The following is an 18,615-nucleotide window of genomic DNA, read 5'->3' on the forward strand; positions in this document are numbered from 1 at the left end:
TAAAGAATTTTAGTTTGTTTAGAGATTGGGAAAATATCAAATGACGGAAAAATATACTTTTGCTGACTATATTCCTTCTAGCAAGCTAAGCAGCAACTCCTTGATAACGTTATGCCTTTATTTGTCATCAATTAGTGTGTAGCACTCGCAGTGCAGGATACGATTTCCGATAATCTACCAGAAGTGCATTGAACATTGGTCTTGATTATTTTTTTAATCTCATCCTAGTCTTGATATAAGTATATTTTTTTTAATCGCATACCTACTAGCCTGTTGATAGCATGCAATCTATTCCAAGAGGAAAGATTCGCCTCAAAAAATAATCATAAATGTTAGTGAATGTCCATCGAAACCATTGGTTTTCCACCAATAATATTCGGTTACCACAATAATGTTGTCTGGTAACTGATTGACGTCATAGAAGGCTTTTTTATTTGTGCTGACATAATTTTGACCTTGGATAAACCATGTCATGGATAGGTAAATAGTAACTTATTAGTTCTTTGTATGAATATACGGATTAAGGAAATATGGCTTGGGTATGGTGGGTTACGGACAAACTCCACTTTTGTAGGAAAGAACACAGGCAGGTATTTTGTATGAGATCTCTATCGCTGCTGTTTACAAAAAGTCTAAAAGTCTCAAAAACTTCAAGAAGTCTCTGAAAACCACCGGTTCATACACGTAACTTTCAAACTTATTACGCCCCTCTTTTTGCGACCGGGTTAAACCAGATACCTTCTGACCTGACAAGGAGCATGAACAAGGGGGTAACCACGGACTAGTTTAGTATCTGTTATATCTTCCTGCATTTAATATGTATGTTGGCCAATATTACCTACTTGCTGTAGATAAAAAATATTGCCTGTACAATGTACTTACTACTTATACCTATTCAACGTTAAACGTGACTTGTAAATTCTGATTATCGTCATTTCGATTCGCTGCCCGACCGGTCGTGCATTGGCGTAGTTTTCTTAATATTTTCATACACGTGTGTTCTTGCTACAAATGTTCTGTTCTGTTCAAACTTTTAAATTGCAAATATAGATAGAGTGCGCTCAACTTGTGGCCTTGCTCTTTTTAACTGACTTCCAGAATAGAAGTTTCTCAGACGCATATAGTTTTTTAACCCAAAATATTGTCTCTAAATTCTTAACATTTTCGTACCTTGTAATATTTATTGTACCTATCACCTGATTGTTTGTATCTCTCAGGAATTACATACATACCTTCATGATAACTGCAATTTTGTATCTAATCATTATTACCGAATACAAAGTAAATCCAATTTGTTTCGCAATCTGTCTTCCTATAATTCCCTGGATGCCTGATTACAACGTCAGCCGCGCTAAGCATAATGATAAATTGGTCATTATGAAGAGAATTTAGAACAATACGTGTTTATATTGCAGTGTAATGTTTATGAGCGAAAAATTTGCATTCGTCTAGTCATCTTTTAAGGTCATGGTCAAATGGTCTCTATGGTCATGTTTCAAGAAACGAAAATGGCAAGATAGATGAAACACACATAAAATATGTACCTAAGTACTTACCTAGAAAGAGAAATTGACAAAAACAAAAATGATTGTTTTCATAATATTTAATTTGAAGATCTTCAAGTGTCTAAAACGTAGTTGCTCTCCTATCCAGACTACCAGATCTCTCTTTGAAATGAAATTAATTTTGAAGACTCGGATTCGTATCTTTAACTCAAGGGAAGGAAAATCATCCGCCCGTCGATTAATAATTAGATATTTTAACGATTCCGTGTTTTGCTAATCCTTCATTTATTGCGTCCCCTTTGTTTCCAAAACCATTTAGGCCTTTCGAATTAATGTCCAAATCTAATCCCATTATCTTGATAAAGTCAAGTAAATTGCTAAGACGAAATCTGCTACTTGAGATGGTATCTGCCATTACTGGTTGAAATTCAAATCTTATCGTCAAATATTGAAGCCAAGATAGATTTGCTGCCAAGACAAAACATAATAATTTTTACGTAGATAAACTTTGTTTCAAATGATTCGGCGTTACTAAAATAACTTTCTTAAGGAACAAATGTTTTATTAACAGTTGAATAAGAATAAGATAAACTAACAAATTCGAGTGTTAAATGCTGTGTAAATTCCTACTCGTGTGTTATTAGTATCGCTATTGTGTTTATGTGAAGAAGTAATTTTTGCACGCGTTTAGGACTCGTGCAAACGACTTGCTGTGGCTTAGTCCCGGACGAATCAAACTGTCCATCACACTAATTTAATAAATTACGAACATCGCAATAAGGCTTACAATATAGGTAATTAAACTGCTTGCAGTGAAAGCAATATAAAAGAATAAAAAACGGTAATCTTAATACCTAAAGTGGATCATAATCCGTTCAGCTTTTATGAACTTGTCAGGTTTCAGTTTTACGCGACATTGCCTAATATTTTACTTAAAATTGCTCTGTCTAGATTTAATTACATTTTATGGAGAAAATAGTATTCCATAATAAATAGCTTCCATTCTCAAAATATTGCGAATTGCGATTTTGAATTTGGTATTTAATCTATATAGTTATAGAATCTAATCACACTGATTTCAGATCATTTCTGCTCGAGTGCCCTTAGTGCTCAATCAACTGCATCAAAGACGACCTCAGCAAGGCTGTAGATTATGCGATTAACATGGCAATCTATGAATCCAATTATGTATAATATTAATTGAGTAATCCGCAATATGATCAGCAAAGCATTTTCGTTTTTTAATTCATTTGATCTTGTGCTTCTTAAAGCTCATTATAGCTCCGTTATCATATGGAACACATAAGAGCTTTCCATATTTGAATTTAAATATTTAAACGGCTATTTGGCGCCAAATGATAATATGCCTGTCACAAAAAAGCATCAGCGTACGCCTGGTAAATGGAGATAAAATGCTTTTCCTTGTTCGTTCTTTCATTATGTAGTAAAACATTATGAGAACAGCGAAAATGTGAAGAGCAAGACTGATGTTTTTACTTGAAAGTATCCTTATTTGCATTCAGCCAGAGACTTGACGACAGCTGAATTCTTAAAGGAATATTGACAAGATGTATTTCTCAAAGTTTGTAGCTGCTTATTTATGTCAAAGCTTCTCATTTCGTTGTGTAGTTCTGTAGAACTTCTGTATCATGCGAAGAACACTACTATTACTTAACCGTGTACCTATTAAATGAATATCATAATGGTATTGTCCATGGCATATTCATTACAATTTTGCAATTACTATGGAAGCATAACAGAGGGATACTACACCTACGGCTTTTACGGCTTTCATTTAGCACCATTTTTTTTTGTGCTATATAATTCAAATTAATCGACAATTGTGCATGATATCCATATTGCACTGAATTCTAGCCCGGAAACGTACCAAGCCACGCTAAACGAATTTGTATAAATAACTATCAGTTAATTAAGAACTGGGTAGAATCGACTGACTTAAGTTGTCACAACGAATTCTTTATTTAGGTCAGAGGAGAATTGTTTCGTCGCTCTAATCTAGGACAAGACATTGTAAACAGTAATGATCAGGTTACACGAGATATACATTTGTATTCTATTTCCTTAAACGAATATAAAAACTAGGGTTCATTGGCTACCCTTTAGAAGGACCGTCATCTGACCTTTGGTAGCCAATTATGGAAGATCTCGATATATATAATGTAAGGAGTGTAATGGCCTTTCATTCTATCTTTGAACCAAATTATCTGGATAAACTTTATCTGCTAAAGGGTATGGGTAGAAAGTACTAGAATCGTTAGTCATTAATATTGGTTTCTATTAGAGAAACAAGAAAGGGACTGGCCGGTATCAATGTTGGCGCTTTATCCAGAACTTACCCTATCTGAAAACTGAGATCCTATACCCCCTAAGCTATTAAAAAGGTTTCTTTAAGCTGAATCGATCCATTATTCTTTTGTGGTAAATGTATAGGTACTTAACTACAGTACTTATTCTTTTTATGAATGTGTAAGAATTGATCTTTTGTTTTGGTTGCTGCCAATTTAAATAGTTTGTTGCCAAATTTTGAGTGAAAAAAATTGTAAGAGTGTTAACAGTCATGGTTCCTTCTCTGTACTTGCAACTGTAAACTAAACCAGATCATCCAATTTTAAAGGTTGCAATAAAAGAAATGTATGACCCGATCGTCAAATTACCTCTTTCTTTGTCTTTAAATGATAACAGTAAAACCATAGGACAAACTTCTAATTAAATCTCATTCAGATTGCGCCTTCAACATTTACAAAGGGGAAAAGAAAATACGGGCCGTTGCCGGTGTAAAAGCGATTTTGTGCAGATGCACAATTTCATTCGGCTGCCCGCGCCGTCGGCAAATTGCCCAGCTGTATCTCACTATCTATTGCTAGGTAATGACCCGATATTCCTCTTCCGTTTTATTGACCGCTATATCACGCCTTTTTATAGTCCAATAGACTTGCTTCTCAAAGAGGTCGTTATGGCTTTCAATTACTGCTGTTTGTTTTTTAATTGGTACGCATAGATTTATGTTTGCAATTGCTTCTAATTAGTGAATCTGCATGAATGGATGGTGTGAATTCGTTTTGGTGTTTGCTGGTGTTGACAAAAGCGTTTACGTATACGGGTAAATATTTGTTCTCAATCAAAATATTGTAGCTGGAAAATGGAGTAATTTTTCAGGTTTGCGCTGCAAATTGCAGGTACCATATCACAGGCATGTTAACTTCAAAAATGAATTCATCAGATGTTAGACCTCACGTTAAAAAGTTTTTGTGCTTATCAAAAGTCAATTAATTGAAACTAGTTGAACTGATTACAGTTTTCAGTATCTGTTTCATTACATTACGTCTGAACTTGTCTGACTTAGCACACAGTTGCTAGTGATAAGTGTTCGGAGAAGTTAGCGCCTGAAACTATTCTTCAGGAACTTACTTAGAATCGCTCTGTTCAGTCTGACCCAATTCCACTAAAAGACTGTAATGGAAAATTATGTTGACATTGACGATAAAAAGATCGGATTTTATTCTTATTTCAGAAAAAACTTAACGGGAATTCCCATCGGTTTACTATATGCCAATTTGTAGAGAAGTTCGCTTACATTCACATCGTTAGGTACCTATATGAATGAAATTAAGAGTATAGATAATTATAATACCACATATAGGCTCACCTTTTTCCAAATCTTCCACGGAGGATTACAGGTGGCTCAGTTTTCTTTTGTGCTTTTTCCTATTCAGTCAAGAAAAAAGCCTCACAAAGTTTTTGGGATCAAAATAATCCCTAAGGCTCAAAGGCAAACATGTTGGGACGCCAACCGTTTTGAGTGGAAAAAACCGACCATTTCTCTTAATTTCTACCTCAACAGTTAAGGCAGACAGATGCTGTTTTGTTCTTCTTTTATTCTAAAAGTAAATAAATGATAATGATGACTTTTAACTTCTCCGGAAGCGTGTAGGAAAAATTATAGCAATCTATAATGAAGATATTTATTGTCCAGTATTTTTCTCCGACATTTCACATATAAACAACTAAAGCATATTTCAAGTTTTTAAGCATATTACCTATAGTTTAAGCAGATATTTTGTAGCTAGCTGGAACTGCGTTGAACCAAAATCTCTGTTTGCTTTAAAAACATTCAAGATTATTTGTTTAAAAACAAAGCCTTTTCAACTGAAATCCTGTTCAATAAAGCAAATTATTACACAAACAATTTTCATTCACGCAATTGCTTCCAAGAACTTTGTTTACATGTTGACTCTCAACAAATAAAAGATTAAACAAACCAATGACGTTTTAAAACCGAGATCTATTTGAATGTGATGTGCGCAACTTCCGAATCATTGTGGCTGGTTATACGTAGGTCTACATTGTGCAGGCTAGCATTATCATCAGGTCACGCCGCGATTTCCATTGAATATTCAACATCTTCCAGTATTGGGAAACAATGAAGACAAAAGATGCCTTCTTTGCTCCAATCAGCGAGTGGCACACATCGATGTAATCAACAGAAAATGAACGTTCATAAAGTACATAGATCATGAGCAATTAATAGTCCGATAAGGCGCTTTCCTCTAATAATAAAACTGTTTTTCAAGAACTCGTGCTGAGTAACTCGTGTAACTTGAAGGATGCGCTGTCTAGTAGAAGGTGTGCCATTTTATCTGCAATTACAATGTTAACTCATGTCTAAAAGCAATAATACGCTATCTTCATAGTTCATATCTTCATGCATATTGCATCCGGTAGTAGATACTGCTATCACTTTTTATGTTTATTTTAGCTGCTCTATGCTAATATTCCGGAGTCCTCCATTATCTGCTAACTGTTTATCGATGTGTCTAGAATAACCATTTGGCTGGAATTGCCTTTGAACAACGTATTTAACCGTATATTTTTATATGCCATCTAATTTATTAAAAGCAAAAATAATAATAAAAAAGCGGTTAGAGTGGTTTTCCTTTGATAAAAAGTAGATTTATTTTTTATTACAGTAGTCCATAATGCATCGTCTATTCTCCATTATTACAATAGCTCATAAAACAGTGAGCCAAGTGGTTCATCTAAAACATCAACTAAGCTATGAAAATAGACTGCATTTTCCATTTGTGTTATTGCTTCAGTTGGTAACTTGTATACGTATTAGACTAGCACGCAGTTATTTCTATTATTCACGTACGCCACGCTTACATTCCCGTCAAAGTACGGTTTAATTAAAACCGTGAAATATGAATTTGAGTGAGGCGGCGAGCCGGGAGGTAGAGTGCGATGCAGCGGTGGAGCTCTCGACATCAAACTTTTTTTGGAACGTCAATTTTTAGTCTGTGACTGTTTAAATTTGAATTTCGTACTCATTTTTGGTCAGCTTTTGGTATCACATTCCTGACAAACGATTTCGCAGTGAAATCCTTCATTGTGATTTGTATCATTTAGGTATCATTATAAATTTAAAAAAACCCCCGACCCAAAAAAAAGCACGCAATTATTATGACAAAAGGTTAAAAACGCTAAACCCTATAAAAAGCAAAAAATAACTTTTATCACTACGTAAGTACCAACTAAAGCATGTCAGACTAAACTAAATTTTGTCGTGTCGGGGGACCGCTCTAATTTATTAGCCTAACGTTAGAAGTAATTATATACTACTACATTACATATACTTCTTATAACCTTTTATACAATTTTGTTTAGATACGTGTTTTTTTTTATACGAATGTTGTAATTAGGTAGGTATCATTTGATTTATGTAAGTATTTTTAAAGGTAAAAAGCGGTCCCCCGACACGTCAAAATTTAGTTTAGTCTGACATGCTTTAGTTGGTACTTACGTAGTGATAAAAGTTATTTTTTGCTTTTTATAGGGTTTAGCGTTTTTAACCTTTTGTCATAATAATTGCGTGCTTTTTTTTGGGTCGGGGGTTTTTTTAAATTTATAATTTAATTTTATTTCATGCTTTTTGAAGGAGCTCCTTAATTTTTCCTTCTTTCATTTAATTTCTTTTATTTTAAGATGGGGTCGCTATATGCGATCTCGGCCAAAAGAAGCTGTTTAACAATCCTCATGACAAACTGGCTCTGGGAGAATTGCACAGATTGAGAAACAACAAAGATTAACCTTTGGTCATTCTAGATTTTCAGCAAAAATATAAATCGGTTTATCCGTTTCATTCCGGCATTCCAGGGTTTCATCCACCACATCCCATTTCCAGCATCAGGTTCTCGTCAATCAGAAACATGAAGAGAACTCGTCAAGACAAATTCAACGAGCCCAAACTCGATGGGTTTACTAAGAGGCAGTTCAGGGTTACGTCTCCTATCTTCGTGTCCTAACAGCAGACCAGCTCAGTGGTTCTAGAAGACATTAGTATTTCAAATTTCAGATCCCACATATGCTTGCAAGGAAACTGAGCGTGTAACATTCCTATCACACCTAACAAACGAGCTGATGACCTTGAAGACCTGAACCGATTTCCACCAAACATAGCTAAGAACACTCCCGAATGACATTCCTTTCAAACAAAAAAAACCGCATTACAATCGGATCACCCGTTTGGGAGCTACGATGCCACATACACACACACACACACACACAGACACGTCAAACTTATAACACCCCGTCGTTTTTGCGTCGGGGGTTAAAAAGTAACTTTTAGAATGTTTTAATTGAACTGTTCCCCACATTGAAATAGGAAATTCTCCTATTTCATTCATCAGTTTTAGAGCTAGTCTAGCGTAGCATTTATTGTTCGTTATATAGTTGGGTTGTTAAAAGTTTTCGCTGCTCATGTTCAATATGACGCTTTTCCAGAACTAAACTGTTTGGTTTCCTAACGAACTGATGAATTTGCGAATTGTTTGCTACATAAATTGGGTAGCACTGCAGCTAAAATATTTTTTGATAAATTCACAAAAAACTGTCCAACATGTTAATTGTTTTTTTCTTTGATTGATATTCAAATGTACATACGTAGGTACAACTAGAAGGTACAGTATTCATATTAGAAAAGAACAAAAAGCGAAACGCAAAGTAACTCAAACCGGGTCCTAAGTTAGTTTTTAGTTGGGAGCCCGGAATTTACCTAACAACATATTCATAGGGTTCTTATGAATAATGCAATACTTGCTATTTCAATTTAGCCGTACATGTCGGAACATTTTATGTTACGGAAGCAAACACATGTTATTTTAAGACAATGTTTTCTCAGAATGTAAGGTTTGTGGGATGATGTTCGGCACACATTTTTCGCCTTTATTTTCTAATATTCTTGGTTCTATATGAGGATCAGGGCGAGATTTTGAGGACAATATACGGAGGGAATATGAAAGCCTGTGGTTTAACCCTGCTTTAATGTGGCAACGAAAGTACGGTTACGTGTAATTATGATTTGTTGTATGGTCACTTTCAAACTTTGAGGTTGAATGGTGTGTTCTGCTTGTGAATAGCCTTTTTAAAATAATCATATGGCTAGCCGTTTCCTAACTAATCTTCCTTTGTAACTAGCTTTTTTAACAAATTATAAAAAAAAATTGTTTCCAAATTCGACACATTTTTTATCCATGCGATTACGCCATTTATTGAATAGTTAAACATATTTTTGTAATTAATTAAGTATATTAAACACAGTAACGTTCAATTGTTAATTACTGTAAGTTTATTCAACTGTTTTGTCGGTTCCAGTAGTGATAATATGGAATATTTGCTTAATTATGACTTAAGACTACATTCATAAGTCTGTAATTCGTTTAAAGATCGCTTCTTTTAGTTAACCCTTTTAACGCCACAAGGCAAACTGCAAAAAATACGTTCTGCATTCTACAGAGTGGACAAACGACCAATCACAAAAAACTAAAACGTCAACTGTCGAGAGCATTCCGATTTCCCAGTCACCCCGAACTGCCCGGGTTGCCAGAGCAAAACAAATATTTTGCCAGTTTCCCGCCAATTCGCTGTGTTCACATTTGCGTCCCGTTTAATTTCCCGTTCGTCGTCTGTCCCGATGTCGGAATTGCTCAAGTATTCGGTAAATAAATGACATTGTCGTAAGTTTACAAGTTGGAGGAAATGTCTGACTTGCGTGGGGTTAGAGATCTTAACCTACCGGAGATGCCTTTGCTGTGCCTTCTCCTTTGCCAAGGGTACGAGAGTCGCTCAGACTCCTTGTTCATGTGTGCGTCAAGTGTATGATTGTGTTTTACAACTTGTAGAGATTTATGCTTCTGACGGCTCCAGTTGGTTGAATGCTCTAAGAGGGCAGGGTAATTCAATCGACTTCAATGAAAAATGGAAACGGGCTAGTAAATTGATTGTTAATGAAAATAAAGACGTTGTATAATTTACAGTTGAGAAGTTTCGCTGAATAATTTTGTTTAGAATTGTCTCTGAAATTCAAGACGACATTTTCTTTGTTATTTCTGTTGATGTTATGTATCTTGTATTTCATTTTCGAAATTATCGGGAGGGAATAAATTGTTACCAAATACCTACTTATTAAAGTTATAACAATAGTGTTGTCTGTACCTACCTACTGCTTATTGTTTGAAATGTCTCTGTCTATCATAAATAATAATATTCAATTCTTGAAAATATATTGAAATAGGTGGTCATTGGTACTATGAAACTGTATACATTATCGTTTAATTGTTTTCCTACTTAGTTACATTTCGGAATATTGCACGCTTGTTATAAAATTTAACTTGTTTCATGTCGTGAACACGCATGGTAAAGCAAGTAAAATTACACCTGCCTGGCACATGGCGCAGAGTCGCCATTTTCATTGTTTTTCGACAAACCTTTTATGGTGAAATCACACCTACCAGAATTGACTATGGCGAAGGAATCGCAAGTGCGCTAGGTTTCATAGGAATTCATAATATAAAGAATCCGAAAATTCGTTTCGCTAGCTGTATTTACTGTCCCTTTCATCTTTACCTTTTTACTATCCGTCATTCTGTCCCCCATCAAACACACATTCAATGGCAGTACTTATCGTTTCTTTCATATTATTCTTTTCTATGTTTTAAACAAAACGGAAACAATGTACATATTTTGAATTCAAATCTCGAGTCCTAAGGGACCTGACTGACTATCGCCACACGCCAGAAAATTCACGCCAGAAGTTAACAAACTCCTTTGTTTGACATTTCACAAATCCGCAATGAAAATTGAAGTTCATTAAAACGCGGCAAAAATAGAAAATAGACGTCGAATTTAATGACCACAAAGAAATAAATTACGAGTTCGTTGATAAAGCAGTTGTTTTAGAATTTAGAATTTCCAGGGTCCAACAGTTTGCTTTGAAACTAACTTCGTAATTAACGGAAGAGTTCAAAAAACAGTTTCGGTGAGTCTAATGAACTTAGTGAAGTTCCGAGTACTTAACCTGATTAGAGTTAGCGTTGATGTTGTTTTACAGATGTTCGGGGCTTCTGGCTTTTGAATGGAAGGCTGTATTCAAGTTTTGTGTAATTTACTGCTCTTGTTATTTAAGAGGAAAAAATATGATATCAATGTTATACAAAAATAAATTACTGTTTTGTACAATAACTATTCGAAAAAAATATGAAAATGGCTTAGTTGCTCTTAAAAGCCTTATTATTAAATTTTCTTTGACTTGCTTCTCGTAACTGGTTGAAATAGAGCCCACAAAGAATATGGATTTTTATTGGTATAACATTTTTGTGATCGATTCCCAAACAACCACACTAACTACCTACATCTGTATATTTACAGTGTAAATTTAAACGTCTCCCCTATGCAATATGCTATTCATTCTATACTCTTCTATCTGCCATCACCTCACTATTTAGATTATTTCTATCCATATCGACTTTTGCATAGGGAACACTAGTTTTACAAAATCTTTTTACTTTAAAAATCAACACCACGTAGGTTTTTTTTATTCAGAATGAGATTACTCATATCATAAGGTCCATTTTTCACTGACAAAATTTTCCGCCTAATGTCCATTCAGCCTCCACTGACATCACCCTTTCGCAGACACGTATCGATTTAATAGTCGGAATCGCATTGATAGGGATTGCAACTGACCCTCCGTCTATGCACTTACAGTTACGTATCAAAATTAACGAGCTTTATCGACCAAATGGTCTCTAGGAGCAGTTTAAAACAGTTTTACTTTAAAGAGAATTTTCTATCACCAGTTTGGCTCCTAGTTTTGGAGTGGACTGACCTCCACTTTCATTGACATATGAACCTAAATCACGAAAAAATAAGCACATAACTAAATAGGATAGATTTGTACTTATGTAAGAATTATATCTATGTATTAAGTCTAGGAGGTACAGTAGTAAATATAATAACTTAGTTTTCTTTTTATTTACTGTTTTAATAAAAAAGTATTCTTATAAAATTAATTTTCCTACAAACAAGCCTAAACTCCATACTGCGCAACTGAAATTAAAATGGACCGAAGTAATTAATATTGTATCTCGTTTGTGTAATTAAAACTGTGTGCCTTTAATTTGTTTGTGTACACTGGTTATTGCATTGCCAAGCTCATATAACCTGTTTTCATTTAACTGCAGTAAAATAAAGGTTATGGTATGCTGCTGACTTTATTCCCTGGCACATCCTGAATAATATAATTACAAATAATTAAGTGAGTTCCGTAGCAAAATCTTGATAAAAATTCTGTTCATGGGCAGTCCATCTTACGATGTGACAGAAAAACTATTTTCGACATCAAGTTTCAATTTTCTTAAGGAGTAGGGAAAAACCAACATTCAATTAAGAACTTAATCAAAAATTTGAGTGCTCTCCGGGTCTTGTTAATAACATTTCACCCGTAATTATTCGCAGTGCCCCAATTAATGGACCCCCGTATCACTCCTCCCACAGACGGATGTCCGACATCACTTATATAATCCGCGTTTAATCTACGGTTAGGCCCTTATTATGCTCGACTTAACGCAATTATCGGGGCCATGCTTTTACGTGGATTACAAAAAAAGTACCGAAATGTGAGGCCAACAGATACTGGCTTGCGATTGGCAAAATTTCCCTTTAATAAGCTTAGAACCTTTCAACATTTATCGCTAAACCCCAGTGGGTGCGAATTTGAGCAAAAATGTGGCGTAACTCTACACCAAAATGAGACATTTTAGGGAATTATCATTGTACGAAATGAATGCCATGTTTTTGTTCGTGTGGAAACTTTTGCAATTTTCAACGCCACATTTCGTGGTAAATTGTTGAATACTTTATGAAACAACGCCAGAACCGTTTATACATATTAAACTTAACAGTTTCGCAAAACTTTATGTAAAGTATAATCTTAATGGGCGCATAATTCTCTGAAATCATTGCCGTTTAAATGCTTAAATAACAATTTATGCTAAAACAAAGATAAGACGAGGCTTTTATTGCAAAAAATATAATGTCCTCTCTCTTTTAAATAACTGGTCGAGCAACAAATGAAGTGTCACAAAATGTAATGCTTCGTGACACTTAATTAAGAACGAAGCAATTTCATCAAAAGCTTGCCATAAATATAAATAGAATACAATATCATCAAAAACGTCTGTCCTCGATTCCATCAGATAACGGTATTAAGACTGAATGGGCCGTAATAACGAGTAACCAGAAGTAACTACATATCCAAAAATGTAACGATAACTATCAGTTAATTGCAGTGGCCATATGAATAGTGTTTGTCAATTCTGATGTCATCAGGCTTTGTAGCAAATTGGTTTTCTATATTCCCGACAAAATGACGTCACATTTCTATTTACTGGTTACACATAAAGTTTTGTTTAGTTAGATCGAGGATTGAAGTCGTGTTAAGTAGACTACATCATACGTTATTGAAATAGTTGTCTCATTTTGAACTATGAAGCTGGTATAAAACCATCTGAATTTGAGAAGTTATTCAGTATGAATATGATACAATATTTTTACAGTTTAAAATACATATTTCATTCTTTTACTCTAACTGGTTTATAAATAGTAGCTGTAAACTAAAGACTTCCTGACAGCAAACAGCATTCCGGTTCTTCCCAGTTCATTCATGAATTTATTGTGATTTTAACTTCGATAGTTTAAAGCCATATGCGATGAGAAAGGTAAAAAGAAATGGATCTAACAGTAAATGCAAGCCCAGTGTTACTTGTTCCAGATAACTCCGTTTCAAAAGGCTCCTGCTAAAAGTGGTCTAAAGCCAGCAAAGCCTATTAGAATTTCAAATTCACCGTATGTTTACAGTCTATCGAGCTATTAAAAGCGTTTCACTGTATCGAATTTATTATAAAGCGGTCTTCCATTTTATGCCTCTAATCATCAAAATGATTGTATACGAATTTTCCGTCGCCATTTTTATGACTTAATGTTTTTCATTTTATGTTCAGCTGTAAGTGATTTTCCCGGTTTTTTATTCAAAACACGTTTTATGTTTAGGTGCGTAAAAGGCTCGTTACAGGTTTTTCGTGTTTACGTCATATCCTCAAGGATACAAACTCAGAATTCAAGACATTAATTTGTGAATGAAAACCAGAAAATCATTGTTTTATCTATAAATACCATTCATTTTATAAATACCTATCTGATGATGTTGTTGGTATTTTCGAAGGGCTAAAAAAGTTTTCTTACACTTCTCCGATAGATACGTCGCACGCCATCTAGCGGGCTCATAGATTACTTCTTGCAAGCGTGGGCAGCCAACCTCGGAACAAATTCAGCTGTTCATCGCCAAATCTGCGTCACTACGACGCTTACTTAGTTTTCCCGGTCGACCATAGATGTCGTTACATGAAAATGTTAGTTAATATTCTACAGCTCTTTCTCCAAGATGATTTATGACTCCTTTGTCTTTTATAGTTCTATTTAGAGAGAGTAATGTATATCTTACCGCTGACATAAATTCTGGTAACATGTTTTAATATTCTGAATAAGCTGTTTCCCTCGGCTTCACACCTCACCTCAAGGAACAATCTATCTAGACTAGACTACATTATGACTTTTACTGGGTTTTCGTGTACATATATACGAATTACATACATTTGTTTTAGGCGTTTATTCATTGAAAATTGTTACCTTTTTTGGACTTATAATATTTGGAAGTTTTTCACAGTTCTTTTCTACTGCACCCTAAAACTTCTTCATGAGTTCAAATGAAAATTGTCGTGTTTCTTTGCAGGTGACGGCTTCAAGCTGGCATCGTCGGGCTCGGGCAGCCCGGCGCCGCCGCCGGTGCAGTGGCGAATGCGGAGAAAGCCAGGTAAAACTATTACTGCTTCACCTTCATAGTAATAGAAATAAAACAATCACTAATTAATACAATTATGCAGAACTAAGAGGCTTATAGGCCTATATGTTCAACAGTGGACATTTTATATTGAGACAGTGATCTACATGCACAATATGAGGCCCTTGACGGACTTCAAGTCAGAAGGCTACAAGGACTAGTGACAAGTCAAAAAAAAAAAAAAACATTATCTTCATCACCATATGTTTTTTCTAACATTTTCCCTACTTGATCATTCCCTTCCATTTGCTTATTATTGCCCCTCGCTCTATCCATCCATCTTTTCTTCGGACCTCCTTACCATCCATCAACATTTATAATCATCACTCTTTTTGTAACACAATTACCGAGCTCCTTTTTACATCATTTTACTAAAAGGAAAGATTTCTTAAAACATGAAGAATTCTTGAAACATGAAGATTTCTTAAAACATGAAGAATTCTTAATAGATTAGTATAAAAACCTACTTTTGAAAAATCTGATAGTTGATTCCTGTAAAATTTAATTCATGAATATTTAATGAAAGGATAAAAACAGAAACAGTAATCTGACTTAAATATTGAAAGCAATAAACACGATTCATTATTTTTTTACTTGATCAATGAACGAAAATTTGTACTTGCGAGAACCATTCATAGCGCACTTAGAATTCAAAGAACCATAAGAAACGCTCTAAATAAGAAGCGATAAATACTTTAAAATGCATTCTTATAAATAACATTCCAAAAGCGATAAAACCTTTACGACTACAATATGAATGTTATGTTAGATTATTACAGTACAATATTTCATGATCGCGTCAATGATAAATCTCTGTTGGCCTATTTCCTTGGCAACATTTACTATATCGATGTATCAAATGAAAGGAACTGGTAAATATTGAAGACCCACTTGTATAAGAATATCAGAGAGCCGAACATGGAGTGAAAATAAACAGTCACAGTTACAAAAATATCAGTCGTTAAAATGTTGTTTATGTTCGTTACTCTGTAGGCCAAACACCTGAACTAATTTAATGAATCTTGGCAGCAAGATGAATCATACGCTGCATAGCTCGGCCTACGTAGCTAATGTGCATGTTGCATATATCCACGTATACGGACGATTTCTCATCTGTTTTCGAATTTAATGAAGATTAATCCCTCGCGTCCTATCATCGCCGTTATTAGTCAGGTTTATGAGAATCTAGTAGCTTCAGTTTGTTAGCCTTTTCAATCATTTGCTTGCATGGAGACCTGGTAGCATTTTGACGTACCATTTTCGCGCACCGGGCCACTCGTCGAAAATCTGAATGTGTTATCTAAACAATGTCACTGACACTTTAGATGCGAACTGAGATAAATGGCATCGTATCCATACGAAACGACGGAAAATTTACAATTTTCTTTTACAACCATTATTTTAACCTTTCCCATGTTGTAAAACTGATTCATTTTACGATTCCTGTGAAACGATGATGTGATAAATATGCCCATAAAACCCACAAACGATTTCCTCGAGAACTGTTTCATGATTCATAAAATCCTTTATTTATCGTAGAGGATTATTATGCGATTTGATGACTGAGAATGCATCTGAGAGATGCTGTAAATATGTTTATTGTGAGACTAGAAAACTTGAGTTATTGCCATAGTTTAATGTGAACTATGTGTGTGGTAACGTCTATCTATTGGAGCGTTAAAGTCTCATATCATTCATAACCCATCGGGTTGTGAATCATTGTAGCATCTTCCACGTGTTGGCGAGATCCGACTTAGTGCTATCATTAGATGTTCATAATTAATTTACTGTAACTGATACACCGTGCTTCCTTCACATTTAATTCGGTTTTCGTCATTGCTCTATTATTTTGGTATACAAATACGCGAATTAGAATAACGTTAGGCATCAAGATTTGACGATGAAAATTAGTGATAATTGGGATTGAATCGCTTATGAACATTTGTAAGTAAAGGTGTAAAATAAATTGTTGACTGAGCCATTTTGTTGAATCATGTGAGTGTATCCAAAACGGTCACATGCGATGTCTCCCTAAACTAAAGATAGCTGCTATTACCCAGCCAATTATTATCACACAAACGTATTTGTTTGTTCATTACGTTTGTATAAGCAACTAGCAATCAACAGGGTAAACTAGTCAAACTGATGGTGTTATTAATTGCCATTCGCCCGACATAAACGTACCCTTTTAATCCCTAATAAATGTAAATGGTCTTCTATCTTGAAGATAACATCTCGTAATTATATTTGAGTGCCGGTGAAGTTTTCCCCGAGGTCATTATGTGGCAATACTAGAAACCATTGCGTGATAGTAATTTTCCTTTTACGTCATCTGGTATGTTTTCGATATTCCTAATTCGTGTAGAGTGACCAGGTATACTAACACTTTTAGTCCAATACGATCTCCAGAATATTACCATAATATATGACACGGTTTGAACGTCCTTCACGAGCAAGACTGACTCTTATTTACTCTTTTATATTATTTATTTTGAAAAATGTCGAGAAAACCTTCGACTGCATTGCAATATAATTACTAGTCGTTCCAACACTTCATATTATAAGTCACTTGAATTATTTGTACAAGCTGAAATTGAAATTCATTTTTAATTCCAACGCTAAAGTTTCCTGTACACTGCGCAGGTTTAATTTTTAAATAGTAGCAAGATTTTTCATAGGGCGAGCGAGTGCCTTATATTTAACGATGCGGAAGATTTGGCCGTGAAAGCGGGACTGAAAAATAAGCTGTAAAAATATTTCATGAAAAAAAAAAAAACAAAAAAGGGTACTGGAACAATTACTATAATTTAATCTTTTCAATTTATAAGGTGAATCAATTTTAATGGGATGTTAGGATAATGCTTGGAAGAGACAGTTTAATAAAAACGGGAACAAATATAATGACCACCATAAAATGCTTTGATACCCTAAGTTTTGCAACCAGAAATATCTACTGAACACCAGAAAAATAAAGTCTAAAAATGTAATAGTACCAGCTATTTTAGTCACGACTTCACTTTAAATTGTATTCGACCACCAAATTTAGTAAATGATCACCAACTCTTGACGACCAAATTAATGTATTATTTTTGCCTAAATAAGTCACTGTGATTGCCATAAAATGTAGGCTTATTACCAAATAAAGTATTATGATGCCATATTAAGTTATGTGTCCGGCTTGCAATGCATGCGTGAGTGTCAGTATGACGAGTGACAGGGGAAAATGGAAGAAAATGACATATTGCGCCGACGCCAAGTAAAATTGGGAACAGGGCAGGAGAAAGAAGAAGAAGAATGTGTTTCTCAATACACTCTTATCGCACTGTTTAGAGGCATGCAATAGACAATTTTCCACGCTAGTGCAGGAAAAGGGTCCCCAAAATGTTATTACATTTATTTTATCAGGCCGAACTTATTTTTTTGGAGTCAGTTTACTTAAACAGGATCGCAAGATGTAAAAACTTTTTTGATGATCATTTACTACTTTTGGTGATCATTTACTACTTTTGGGATAACAATGATTTTTTTGGACTCATTTTGCTTAAATAGGATAGCAGAATTTAAAAACTTTGGTTATAATCTTACTTTAAAATGGTGGTTTAATTTTGGTGATCATTTACTATTTTTGGCTTACACATGATTTATTTTGGAGTAATTTCACTTAAATAGGATAGCAAAGTGTTAAAACTTTGGTGATAGTTTTACATTAAAATGCGAGTTTCATTTTGGTGATCATTTACTATTTTTGTCTGCTGTTTGTTACTATATCTGGTGATCAGTTAAACATAAGCCAATAAAAACTCAGGCAGACGTGATATCCACAATTCTTCGCGGAACACTGTATTTAAGTAAATGAAG

The 18,615-nt window shown here is 34.6% G+C and overlaps 1 protein-coding gene across 3 annotated transcripts in view; it reads left to right on the forward strand.

Annotated features, from left to right (window-relative positions):
* Positions 1–18,615, forward strand: part of LOC124638940 (dual 3',5'-cyclic-AMP and -GMP phosphodiesterase 11) — a 201,683-nt gene that overhangs the window by 23,540 nt on the left and 159,528 nt on the right. For all 3 annotated transcript variants that reach the window (XM_047176110.1, XM_047176113.1, XM_047176115.1), the window contains exon 2: positions 14,650–14,730. In XM_047176110.1, the coding sequence (XP_047032066.1) occupies positions 14,715–14,730 (16 nt within the window). In that variant the 5' untranslated portion in view covers positions 14,650–14,714. The remainder of the gene's footprint in view (positions 1–14,649; positions 14,731–18,615) is intronic.

This window comes from Helicoverpa zea, chromosome 18, assembly GCF_022581195.2.
Source record: "Helicoverpa zea isolate HzStark_Cry1AcR chromosome 18, ilHelZeax1.1, whole genome shotgun sequence".
Taxonomy (NCBI): Eukaryota; Metazoa; Arthropoda; class Insecta; order Lepidoptera; family Noctuidae; genus Helicoverpa; species Helicoverpa zea.